At 36.2% G+C, this 14,393-nt stretch overlaps 1 protein-coding gene across 1 annotated transcript; it reads left to right on the forward strand.

Annotated features, from left to right (window-relative positions):
* The first annotated feature begins 3,537 nt into the window (after window positions 1–3,537).
* On the forward strand, window positions 3,538–4,645 carry LOC137717812 (zinc finger protein ZAT10-like). Its single transcript, XM_068457297.1, has one exon. The coding sequence runs from the start codon at window positions 3,644–3,646 to the stop codon at window positions 4,460–4,462; it is 819 nt and encodes a 272-aa protein (XP_068313398.1). The 5' UTR covers window positions 3,538–3,643; the 3' UTR covers window positions 4,463–4,645.
* Window positions 4,646–14,393: the final 9,748 nt, after the last annotated feature.

Raw genomic sequence — 14,393 nt, forward strand, 5'->3', positions numbered from 1 at the left:
CACTACTCTTAACGTTTGATTATTCACGTATTCATCAAAATATAACCCCACATAACAAGACCAAAATAACTAACATCTCTTGACCATGTTGTTCTAAATTATAGTATCTGTGACGAATTGTTCTAGCGATGCGATATTTCCTTTAGCACACTCTGTTTCAAGTACAAATGATCTCCGCTTCTCCATTTAGTTTAATGTAATATTAATTGTGATATTAACCCTTCACTAGGTCAGTAATCCAGATGCTTTGCAGATGTTCTTGTTGCTTTCTAGCAAGCGCGAGAGCCAACCATCCCAGAAAAGCCGTCTAAATGGAGGAGTCAAATTCAAACATAATCAAAAGGTCCTTCCACAAAGTACAAGTGGGCGACACAAAATATATTCCAGGTCAACATAAAATTTGTGATACGAACGACGAATTAGAAAACTGTTGAGTGTTGAGTTAGTACACGACAATTTATGGGTCTTTTGTGCAATTAACTTAGCAAGTAGTTTAGGATATTGTGGCTGCTAAAACGTGTACATTGAATTAGAAAGCAGGATTTGACATACAGATTTACTAGTTTGTACTTTAAAATAGAGGCCGATGAAGTTGAAACACACAAACAAGAGAGTAAGTGATATATACGATGAAGTACCTTAACAACGTATAAAATTAAATGTGACGAGTCACTTAAATTTACATGATCGTTAGTAAAATTGTTTTTTATTTTATTCAAGATTGCTAAGTGGAATATCACACTATCAAACTATATCGGACAATCATGCCACGCCATCTAGTTATTCTTACATCCAAGACATAAAAGAACTTACAAATGATACTAACACTACGTATTCGGGCGCCATTCACTCACTTACGATCCAACTTAATGACTCTCGGCTTGACAACTACGTGGTACCGACGTCCAATTAAGAAGGCCTCTCATAAAGTGAACCAAATTTAACTTAATTCTTGAACCAAAATAATGCGGTAGTAATTAGAGACTGTCTCAAAGTGGACTAACCGTCACCTCATAGTTTAACGTCAATTCTCGTGCCAACATTATAAAACGAGAAATACCAAGGATACTCTCTAAAAGTGAGATTCCCATGAACTCTATGCCACCTCATGGTTTTTGACATAATATTTTATAATATTAGCATGAGAAGGGACGTTAAACTGTGAGATGGCAGAGAATCCATGTAGAGCCCAACTTTGAAAGAGTGTCTTAAGCATTTCTCTTAGAAAACAATGTGCCAAAAATATAAGATGATAAATATTTTATGTTAATGCGCACATGAGAGAATTTCATTTATATGATTCTAGTGTGCTCATTAGGTGATTGAGAAAATTAATGCGCACATGAAATACCAATCAAAGTTTAATGCTTCACAAACCACAGGCTAATTAAAGTAATGTGATATAAGAATTTTTGTAGTAATCAGATTACAAACCCCAATTAAAGGCAAAGATTTCCCCAACATTTACAAATGGGGTGCCTAAAATTAGGCATGCACAAAAGACCCCTCATCCGCAGTCTCTGTGCACCACTAGTTAAACACAGTCAATCTCCACCACACTAACTAAACACCCCACGGGATTAGGCCTTAATCACCCCTAATTAAGCAATGACGGTGGTGCTTTGACTGAGATTTCAAGTTGCCAACTTCCAATTTGACAAACCCATCTCTGAAGTTATCAACTAATACAGCGTGTGAAGGAATCGAAAGTACCAGGAAATGTCGCTGCGGTTCCTTGAATGTGGGGAGCAAATACAACGTCGGCTGCTTTCTGATTGGAAGTTGGAAATTAGATTGGACCCGACCGCGTTTACTCATCTTTTCCAATCTTATAAAGTAACAAAGTAACAAAATTTAAATTATCCTAATTTATGCTACAGGGATTCGAAATTGAGTGCGGTGTATATTTATAATGTTCTAATCGACCGCTTAGTGTTTTTTTTTTTTTTTTTTTTTTTTTTTTCCTAACAAACAATGTCTACATTAAGAGAGTAAGGAAGTAGACTAAGTCCCACAATAGACTAACAATAATATGGTTTAAATGTAAGGAAAACCAAAAAAAATGACTTGAAAATTTTAAATTTTAATGATAAGAACAAAATAAAGGGTAAGGTGAATAGTACCATAATTGACTTTTTAGTGTAAAAATGTGATTTTTTATTAAAGTGAACAGTACCAAGAACTTTTCCTTAAAGTTCCCTTAAATTTATGCTACAATGATTTGAAATTGAGTGCGAGTGTATATTTATAATGTTCTAATCGATTGGCTTAGTTTTTTTTTTTTTTTTTTTTTAACACACGACGTCTACATTAAATTCGCCTTCAGCGAGAAATCTCATACTTACAAATAAAAATGAATACCACTAAATTGTAGTATTAAGTGACATTGACTGACTTGGTTATATTTATTAATTTGTGAATTGCATATGTTATAAGACAATCGAAACAACTAAAGGAACCAAAACTAAAACAGATAAAAGTCGCAAAAATGTTTATACATCCCAAAATAAGGAAAGGGATCATCTTCGGATCTCTTCCTCCGAATCCACCAAGTTTAAGAATCCATACCATTGAAATTTGATTCAACGACTAAAGTTATTATAACTTTTAAAGTGAACCCCTATTTGTAATCGTTGGATCAAATTTCAACGGTCTGAATTTTCAAATTTGATGAATTAAGAGAAAAAGATCTGAAAATGATCCCTTCTCTGAAAATAAAGCATGAAATCGTACTAAGGCTTGGTTTGTTACTGAGGTGATTCTGAAAAAAGCTGGTATAAAAAAAAGCTGAGAGTTGTTTTTGTGTTTGGTAAACATTCAGCTTCAACTTTTTTTCACAGTTTTGGGTGAAAAAAAACAAAAACAAGAAGCTGCAAAACCCAACTTTGAAAAACCGGCTTTTTTTCACGTTTTACATAAGAGTTTACCAAACACTATAATACTGCTCTTTTTTTTCAAAAGCACTTTTACAAAAAAGTTTACCAAACACTCTGCTACTTTATTTCACAGCTGCTTATTCTCACAACACAGCAGAAGCAGTTTTTTTTTAAAGCACAGTAATACCAAACCAGCCCTAAGACATTATACTCGGTACAACTAAAACCCCAAAACAACACGTAAACCCGGACCGCGTTTGTTTGAGAAATTATAAAGAAGATTTAGAAAGTGTCCACTCTCTCTAGACCCTTGACTTTGAAACCGTCTTCGGTATTTGGGCCCCAAGTCTTCTGTAGTTAAAAAGTTAAATAAAAACCGAGTCCAGTTGTGGGCCCACACACCCAGGCGGTAGGCACCCCTTCCGTTCTTTGACCCACTCCAGTCCTCCTTGGCCATCAAGAAAACTCAACCCCCCACCCCACCCAAATATAAACGTGGTAAATTTCGTTGCCCTCAAGTCTCTCTTTTATTTCCCAAATAATTAAAATAAAATAAAAAGGAGGATATTTAATTTTAAACGGACACTACTACTTCCTCCCACTTGGACCGCAACTTCCCCTCCCTTCCTCATCGCTTTATATACCCCCTTCCCCTACTTCTCACTCTCACTTCCAACTCTCAAGTCTTTCACCTCTCCATCCTCTCTCTCTCTCTCTCAAAACAAAACAAAAACAGAATCTCTCAAATTTTCATTAGCAAGCATCAGATGGCTCTGCAAGCTCTCAACTCGCCAACACTCGCCGGATCGTCTCCTTTCCAGCTCGAGACCAAAGCCTCGAGCTTCAGCTATGTCGAGCCGTGGACCAAACGCAAGCGTTCCAAGCGTCCACGCCTTGACACCTCTCATACCGAGGAGGAGGAGTACCTCGCCCTCTGCCTCATCATGCTCGCCCGCGGTAATAGAGATGGAGACCTCGCCGATACCATGGCCACTAAAGCAACAACCTCCGCCGCCTCACACCAGATCATCACTCAATCCCCTTCTATGGAGCCCTCCACGTCAGCAGCGCCGCCGGCTAACCTGAGCTACAAGTGCTCTGTTTGCGACAAGAGCTTCTCTTCTTACCAGGCCCTCGGAGGACACAAGGCCAGCCACCGAAAAGGCTCTGCTGCCGGATCGGCCGTCGAAGGCCCGTCCACGTCCTCAACCACCACAACCTCCGCCACCACCACCGCCACCCCTTCGGGAAGGTCCCACGAGTGCTCCATATGCCACAAGTCTTTCCCGACCGGTCAAGCCTTGGGCGGCCACAAGCGCTGCCACTACGATGGCGGCGCCGCAGGATCCACCGCTACCACAAGCGCTATAACTTCCTCTGAGGGAGTCGGGTCAACTTCTCACGCGGTCAGCCACGGCCACCCCCGAGAGACGTTTGACCTGAACCTGCCGGCGCTGCCCGACTTCTCCCGCGACTTCTTCGTATCCGGCGAGGACGAGGTGGAGAGCCCACACCCGACGAAGAAGCCCAGGCTCCTGCTGATGGTGAAGCCCAAAATGGAGATTTCACAGGACCAACAAAATTAGGACGACGATTCAGACCGACTCCGCGAATCAGTTCCCGTAGGCATTAAATTAGGAAATTAAATATTTGAATTAATATTCGGCGTGTAATTTTCTTTTGTGGATTTGGATTATTTTATTTATGTATAAACATGCTGTGGAAGTAATTGGAATATTCAATTAATTATTTTTCCCAAAATTCTATCAGCTCTGCGGATGTTATTCATTTTTTTTTTTAATTTTGTGGCGCGTTATATACGTTTTTGAATGGGCGGCGCAACCGAGTCAAAACCGAGTCGGCGTGAGTTGGTGGCGGCAGAGAGCCAGAGAAGACCCACTTGCGCACATTGGTTTTGCATGTGGAGAGAAATGGCAGAGTGCGTGTTTCTGTGACGGTTTTTAACTGTAAAATATTCTACACGCATTTCACACTCAATCGTAGTGCTCACTGCTCACTATCCAGCTACAGTAGTTCACGCGCAAATTCTAATTCATCCCTCTGAATTTCTAACACGAGCTAATTTACTCACGTCATTAAATTTACCTTATTTTTGTGATTTCGATTCGCCCCTCTGAGTTTCTAACACGAGCTAATTTACTCTCGTCACTAAATTTACTTATTGGGATGTTAATAACTCTCCATTTGTCAAAAAACTTGTCAAATTTGAACTAACCGACACGTTTTGAAAGACTAACAAACGCGAAATGAGATGGAACGTTCATGAGCGAATTAGAAGAAGGTTCGATATCAAGTGGATGAGTCAAAAAAGTAAATGTCAACTGGCGGTACCAAAATTTTCCTTTTCTTCAATTCCTTATTATCAATGGTATTTTACTCCGGGGACACAAAAAGGACGAAGTTGTACATAGTCATAAAAATTAGGTAATGATTCTACCAAATATGTTATTTGTGAATCAAACTCAAAACGTAGCTGTTTCATTTTTCTAAGAAAAATATTAGAAAAAATATTTTTTTAGACCATATTTTATGAATTACATAATGTTGTAGTTGATGGCTAAAATTCCATCAAAAAAGATATTCTTACTATTTATTTGTACTATTTTTTTAATAAAGCTGAGACTCACATATGTTGATGAACTTTAACAACGTTAAGATTAGAAAAATGGTAAAAATAATGATACAACTTAGATAATAAACTTAACATTACTCGATTTTCATTTTCATTTTAAAAAAAAATTAAAATAAATTCACTCATCAACCGTCATATCATATAATCTGCTAAATATGATGTACAGAAATGACTAATACCCTTTTCAAATTATTATGAATGTTAAGGTTGCGAGTGGGGACTGACAGGGAAGAGATCAACAAAGGAAAAAACTAAGGATTGGATAAGAAGAAGGATAGAAGTTGGGGGAAGGTGGGGGCTTCGGATGTGCTCGCGTGTGGAACTCGTGGAATAGATTTGGATGCCAGGTGGACCTTACCTTACCTTACCTAAAATGCTTCTCTACATATTGTATTTTTCGAATCAGGCTTCTCCTCGTTCTTCGTTTCGAAGATTTCAGATATTCGTAAATTATATTTGTTTATTGAATATCATATGGTCAGAAATTATTTTAAATATTTTTATTTAAAATTAAATATAAATAGCATTTGATAAAAATAAACTGTATAATGTATAATAAACGTACACAATTTTCGAATTTTTAAGATCCTCATTAAGAAGGATCCAGGAAATATGCTGTTGGTTATTTTTCTTCCCAAATTTTCAGATAATACATCACAGAGTGACACCTGTTACGGTAAATGCCAGCAGAACTGCCACGACCACCGCCACATATACCTACATACCTCTTGACGCGTTTACCATGTGTTTAAAAAAGTAAACATTCTGTGCCGCGTTGCCATGCTTAAATCAATCTTTTATATTTCTGGTAATTAAAAAATATATATTTATAAATGGTGGAATGTTTCTTGATGTAATTGCAAACAGCAAGTGACCAATTGGCCACATTCATCTGTATATTTTACATGTTTATTTATTATGTTATATTTAGTTAGTTGCCAACTTCCCCTTGCTGTGGCGCGATCTGGCGCTTCCTAGTTGTGCCCATAAACATACGGGTATGCCTTGCCTAGGTGCAATGCAACTTTGGGCGTATCTGACTTTCTCTACGTTCAAAGCTACCAAAAGTCATATAACCCAATTGTCAACGGGAAACAGAGTGTAAGTAGCCATTTTTTATGGTTCTCTCTCCATTTTTTTCCTCTTCTTTTATCTTCTCATTTGTTTGAACTATTACGATTAAACCACATCAATATCAAAATGTTAACTTTTTTATAAAATGAAAAGTAGGTGATCGTGCAAAGACAAAGTGGAAAGTGTGGAAGAAAGGTAGAGAAGGGGAGGAAAATGAATTGAAGGGAAGAGAATTCTACTTCGTTTCTTATTGTGATTGCAATGAGATACATTTACACTGATATGGAAATACGCCTAATTGTCAAGAGGCGTGACTTTAAGAAACATGACAGAAGTTCTTGTGTGATCATCAGTCTAATAGAAGGCATTGTTAGGAACCTTATTTTCTATGTACATATGTGTCAGACAGTAATTTACACATAAAGATTAATGACGCTTTATTGGTTTTCTGAATTCTCTCTTTTTGAAAGGAAGAACGTGACATTCTTCACGACGAACGTCCCTGCTGATCGATGCAATTGGAGAAGAGCATATACAATGAATGTACCTAAGATAAAAAGATAAAATACCACTTGCGTACAGTGTTGGCCTAATTAAGCCAAAACTTTTTCAACCCAACTTTAAATTATACGTTGCTTAACTTGAGGAACTAACCGACCAAGGCAAATAACCGTAGCTTTGAACATGTTCTCTGCTCAACAGAGGGGAATAAGATGGAGAATAATCCGGAGTATGGGTTATATACGACAAGTAGCATTTGCGTGTGGGAGGAGAAGATATATTTGGATATTAATTTACAACATTATTTCAGTACTCATAATCTAATTATATATAATAACTGATATCGCATACTACTATTAAGGAATAATGTATGAAGGTCTCAGTCAACTTGCTAGTCACTAGTAAGTAAATATAATACTAGTGGCGGATCCATGCATGGGCCCGAGTAGTTTTGGACTACCTCGAAGTCTGAATAAGCACTTGTGAGGACATACAAGGACCACCTAATGGTCTGGACAAGTGATAAAAGAAAGAATACCATGATTGTGCAAATATTGTGCAATAGAAGCTCTGAATTAAGAAAAAAGATTTATTTTCAGATGAAGAGGAACGTAAATGATAAGTGCCTAGAGTACCTTAATTAAGACCACACAATGTTAGAATCCTGATCCGTCGCGGTATAATACTACACTTGTATATCTCCCTTTATTAAAAAAAAAGGGTCCGATTCGATTTAATTTACATCTCAAAATGCAACCGAACCAATGCTAACTTACTGTTGAAACTAGTAAAAGCCAACTTACTTGTTTGGATAGGTTTAATTTGGCCGGTTTGACAATTTAGATATTTTACATGTCTAATAAGTTTTCTAACTTATGATAATGGGGATTGCAAATAAATTATATAAAAAGTTAAAATATTGATCCATCAACTAGGATTTAAATCCCATCCGAATTCAAATTGCGAAGATCCTCATATTTTAGGTATTCATCATACATTGTGTGGTAAGAAGTTATTTGATATTTTTTATTTAAAATTAAACACAAATAATACCTAATAAAAACTGACCTCAAGATGTACAATGAACGATTTGAATATAGAAATTTCTAAGATCTCCACAAATTAGATCTAGAGATAATCCTCTTCCCATCAACTAACTCGGCAAAGGCCCCACTCCACTTCTAAAAAGCCCTAAACTCCTTGTGGCTCTTATCTCTTGCTCATGCAGTGTGTAGAGTTCAACTTCAACAGAACATGTCCACTTCATCACGCGAGAGGTGGTGAATTAATAATTTGCTAGCTAGCTCAGCTAATTGCTATCCCAATGATTTATTAGTTGGTCGGCTAACCTACTAGGCAACTAAACCGAAGTAGACCCCCTTTAGCTATTCTTCAATCTCGAATGGAAGACTCTCTTAAAAGTGAGACTATCTAACATTTCATATTTTTTATCCAATATTTTAAAATGTTGGTATAGAAGTTGACGTTAAAATATGAGGTGGTGGAGAATCCATGAAAAATTTCACTTTTAATAGAATCTCATTAGCATTTCTTTTAGGATATAACATTGAAGTTTACTATGCCAACCTAATAATAATGCTTTTTTTTTTTTAAACAGATAATAATAATGCTTTCAAATGTGCTGGCTGTGGAGTGGAGCTCACTAATTGTCAATTTTTCATGAAGTCCAAGACTAAGTTTTTCTCTTTTTCTAGACAATTTAACGACAGGTCGTTATACACAATAATAAGTCACAAACACTCTTAACTTAATACATAACTCACTACAATTATACATATACATGGACAATACTTCGCGTGTTTTCTTGAATGTAGGCATTCTTACATTCCTGTCATTCACAGTTTGACATGTAGGACTCAAAAGTCAAACAATGTGAAATTATCACAATGATCTCTCAATTTTAACCTAATTGAAGCAATGATCCTTCAACTAAAAATTTGTGACCATTGTCCCTTAATTCATCAAAACGTGCAACTATGGTCCTTTTCGTTAGTTTTGTAAGAACATTTGTAAAAATGAGTCATGTTAAAAGAACCATTGTTATAATTAGGTTAAAAATGATGGATCATTGCGCCTATTAAGTTAAAAATGAGACACCATTTCTCCAATTAGGCTAAAGTTGAGAGACTATTGCTACAATTTTCTTATTTAGTTTTTCATATTGCCTCTTAATTCAGCCTCACGCACGTGACACATGACTTATTTTTATAAAAGTTCTAACGGAGTTGACGAAAAATATCATAACTACACGGGATAAGTTAAGGGACCATTAGTCACAAATTTCCAGTTGGGAATTATTTCTTTAATTAGATTAAAGTTAAGGAACTATTGCTATAATTTTTTCTTTTATATATTACCCTCACATTATTGTGCGTTGAATTTAAATTTTTTTCTTTCTAAAAAAATCGAACGTCGTTAGACTAAATGGTCATGTATGTTAAAAAAAAAGTATTTTGGTTTGCCCGCTTGATGGCTTTGACTTTTGTTTTCTATACGTATGTAGACATGAGCAGATGACCTAATTTTTGACGTGTCATGGGACTGGATTCATGGGTTGTGCGTGTTGATGGTAATTAATAATCTTGTTGGTGTTGTGGTGTGCTGGGTCAAATTTTAGGAAAGAAAATTAGCCCAGTTCGTACACCTAAGCGTGTACGTTCAAACCGCCAAACGTTGGATTCTTCCAAGAAGCTTCATCGGGTCAAGTTCTTTGTATTATTTGATGACTGTAAGGGTAGACTTTTGAAGGTGAACGGCGTTCTTGTTTGGTAGGCGGATCACAGCAGTATCCAAACACCCCTCAACCCAGCTCCGTCGTCTCTTGTATGTGTAAGTAGGGTTACTGTCACAATAAACAATTACTCCGTCTCGCGTCAACGCGATATATTTATAAATTGAGAAACGGAAATATTTCATAATTTATCAAGAGTTTTTAACTTCTCACCGACGTAGGAAAAGTATTTATTTATAACGGATACACCATTGTAATGAAATCTCAAATTATTAAAATAAATGATATGTGAAAAAAAAAGAGTTAAAATTTAATTAGGTAACATTACGTTGTTAATTTAAAATATTAGCACAACCACGTACATTTAAGTATTTAGAACATCTCCAGTGAGGGGCTCTATATGGGGCTGGAAAAGTGACGGATATAGCCCATTTTAGAGCTCCGAGGAATCTTTAGGGCTTTATAAAAGAATCTCTCCCAATGAGGGGCTATATCTTTTGGGCTCTATATGGGGCTATATATATTTATTTATATTGTAATTTGATTAAGCGATGATTTTTTTTTTGTGTTAGCTTTTCTTAAATTGATTTTTGGACATGTTATCTTAAATTCTTTTTTTTGTGAACCCTTCAAGCTAAAAAGTTCAAATTGTGACAAAGTTAGATTTCATCACTTATGAATCGTTCGTTGAACTAGATTCCCTTGTCTCAATCTCATCCGTTGAAAGAAACAAGCCCCCACTTCGCCCTTTGAAATAATTTGATTTTCATGTATAACACAACAATTTACTTAGCACCAATTGGTAAATTGGTATCATACAATTTTGAAAAAAATTATTTGAAAATTTCACACATCAATGCCCATGAACGTTAAATCAATTTGAAATTTTAATTCTTATGGAATTTAAAACAATCATTAATTAGCCAAATTGCAAGAAAAATAAGTAAGAAAAAAGAATTTAAAAAATAATAAAAGGAGAGTATATGTGTATTGCAAGTGGAGGGAGAGTGATAGAATTTTGCTCACATGGGTTGCTACTTTGTTTGTGGAACCCACTGTTTTTTGGGACTAGATGTTGCCCGATTTTATACTACTCAATAAAGGAAGTTGCTAGCCCCAATGGTGGATCTAGCCCCATTTTTCAGCTCATTAAAGATGAAATTTCTTGCTAAAGCTAAAAATATGGTAACCTAATAATGATAAAATCTGGATTGGAGATGCTCTTAGTAACATGTCTTCGGAGCAGGACCACTATGTAGTGGGTTGTGACTCTTTTGGCACAGGGGAGAAAGTTCTATTGTTGCCCTTGCCCACATAGGATGGAACTAGAGATCTTTTCATCTCTGAGATGACACGTGGCTTCTGTATCCACCACCAAAACTGCTTCCCCACTTAGGAATTACCTCCAACAACCAAAATCCATATTTTATATTTTTATTTTTAGTAATCTGTGTGGGGTGAGGTGGATTTACCATGTAAGACTAATTTTTGGTATATAAAGTAGTCAAGAATGAAAGCAAAGTAATTTGAAATAAAAAGATCAATGGAAAATGATATTTTGATTTAAATATGGACAAAGAAATTATATTCCTTTTCTCGTTTGTTTCAGTGTTTTGGCGTGGGATGTTTGTTCATGATAAGGAGAGCTTTCGGGTGGACTTGATTCTTTTATTTGACTTGTAATTGTAGTATGTGCGATGCTCTTTTTATTTTTAACTATTGCTCTAAAGCGTATTGTCATATGTTTTCTTCGAAAAAGTTTTTTGTTGAAGCCTATTGGAGTAGTGGTTTGATGTTTATGACTGTTATAAATACTTACTTTCGGTATACTAAAGTAAAAGTGCATTCTAATACAAAAGTAAAATAAGGAAACAAGCACTAAAAGTGAGCCATAACAATGTCTAAGCCAAAAATCCAAGATATGGAAACGAGAACCAACCTTCTCCACCAAAATAGCCGCACCACCGGGATGAAGAACCAACGAACTCAAAGGAAGAATGAAAAATGGGGGTGGGCAAGCCACACATGCTAAAAGTGCTCCATAATCCTAACAAATGGTGCAAAGTGCACTTTAGCATCATCAAAACCCAAAACACGCCTCCAATCGAAGTCCATGCAGCAAGAACTCGAAGAGTTGAATAGCCGAACTAGATAGACCGTAGCTCGCGGCTACAAAAACATACAAAGAAAACATCTTTTAAAAAAAAAAGAAAAAAAAAAGAAGATTTTTTAGGGGTAAACATCACGATTATGATTTGATTAAAAGACAAAGAACACAACGATTGTGATTGTGTAGCCCAGTCTGACCCAACAATTGGATTGAACCGCGGGCCAACTTATTTCCCATCTTAGACCAGTCAAATGGACCAAACCTTTCCATTGTGATTGATGAATAAAGTTCTAAGCTCAGCCCATTTGCAGCTAAAACTTTGCATGCAAATTTCTACAAGGCCGTGCTGGTAAACTGAAGCTTCAAAATTGTACAAAAAAAACTCGATCTTCTAATCTTGAAGCCAGTAATTCTGTAGTCGCAACAAAAAACTTTAGACACCATTTTCGCTTGCCACCAAGAACAAAATGAGGAGGTGTACCTGTAAAAGACATTTTGACGTTCAAGTTAGTGAGCGTTTGTGATGATTGTTATAGAATTTTGAACACTTTTGTACCTCTTTTCTCTATCTTCCTACGCGAGTTGATTAAACCACAAGCTTATTCCGCCATGGCATGATAGTGGGATATTGTAGCATCTTGCTTGCATGATCGAGGCTCTACTTTCCCGAATTTAATTGATTTCTTGAGGAATAAATTTTGCTCCCACATTCATTTGCTTTTATTAGTTAGCACGACATTTATTTGAATTTTCTTTGTCAACAACCACCTCTTTCTAGTATAAACAAAAATTTATGTCGCTAAATCAAATAATTATTCGCAATATTACTATTGATTAGCCTATGGATTGTTCAAGTTTTTTCTTTTCATCATACCATAAAATAACCAATTGAATAATTATTAAAACGATTTCAAACCCGTAACTTGACGTTTGTGAGTTACACGATGATGGTTAGAAAATGCTGAAATACGTTTGTGAGTCATTTCGACTTCCGAAATAATGAATTGTTGTGACAAAGACACCTAGTTTCCTTTTAAAAAAATAAATTAGTCACGAGGCAAAAATTGAGGGAGTAAAATATAGGAAGGTGCGATTAGAATTTAGTTTAGTCATGTAAAGGGAGCGGGGGAAGGAATAAGGAAGGGTGTCATTGACCGTCTACGCATCGGAACTCGAAGCGTCTTGTGTTTCTCTCTGCCTTCAAAGCTGCTTGCGCCGAGTTTGCAGTTGGGCACCCACCCCAACACTTCTTCCTCAACCCACTTTAACAATAATTAAAAAGCGTCCGTGATGCTAATCCAACGGCAAAAGCCCTATCAAACCCCGCGATCCGACGGTCAGATCGGGTCAGAAATAGTCGCGGAAACACGGAGCCGCTCTGTCTCGCCCAGAGTTTGGAAGATATCGCCTCGACAGGACCCTCGTGGGTCCCCACCCAATGTCCACCGTCATATACAAAACGTTCGAGAATACCAAACGCACGATGTTTCGGTTTCAGAAATATTATAATTTGATATAAAAAACACACTTGATGTATGTTATATTATTAAATTTGGACATTACGATAACTAAGAGATGGAGCTAGAAACATTTTTAGCAAGGGCGACCAAACCTCCAATTATACTTGAGAGTTGTTTTTTATGACAGTAGAATATCTTCTGTACTTTTTTAAGTTTCATTAAGTTAAATTGTAGACATTTTATCATAATAATTGATTATTATTATTATACTGAATAATATAGCAAATACGTACCCTGCCCCTTCTATAAGCATGATGATCTTTAACTTGCACAAAATTTTAAGTGGGACATCAGTGGGCCTTAGCTGACTTCGTCATGAACAGTAATGGTGGTACGGGCGGAGCCAACCACAAGGCTAAGGTGGACTGTAGTTTAGAGAGTTTTTTTGTAAGTATAGTGCTATTTACAGTCATTTATATTTCTCACACATCCCTCTCAGTTTTCTACCTTTAGATTGAGTGAATTGACAAAGATCAACACAAAAAATTAATAAAGGTGTGTGAATAACACTATCATTTTTTAAACTCATGCTTTAATGGCTTATGTTAATGCATGTAGCCTATATAGCCCACTCAATTCCAATATAGGTTATTATTTAATGTATATTTATTTGAGGATATGTAACAAATAATATTTTTTATGCTACAAGTAATAAATTAGTTCTATCTTCCCTCCCCCTTCTCGCTAAAGAAAACGATCATTTACCCTATGCGATTTAGCCTCTGTACTTCTTACTCAAGAAAAGAAAAATAATTTTCTTTTAGTTCACAATTAAATCCCTATCTTTGCAATTGTTTACATTTCGTTGCGATTTTCTAATGAATGCAACCTTTGATATGTTCTTAATCGCTTTATTTACTTATTCTTGATTCATTTAGTAGGTTAATTATTCATATGGTCCTTGAAG

This window comes from Pyrus communis, chromosome 15 (assembly GCF_963583255.1).
Source record: "Pyrus communis chromosome 15, drPyrComm1.1, whole genome shotgun sequence".
Classification (NCBI taxonomy): Eukaryota; Viridiplantae; Streptophyta; class Magnoliopsida; order Rosales; family Rosaceae; genus Pyrus; species Pyrus communis.

Coding starts and splice junctions, on each gene's coding strand:
- LOC137717812 (XM_068457297.1), top strand. CDS start 3,644: ATGGCTCTGCAAGCTCTCAACTCGCCAACACTCGCCGGATCGTCTCCT.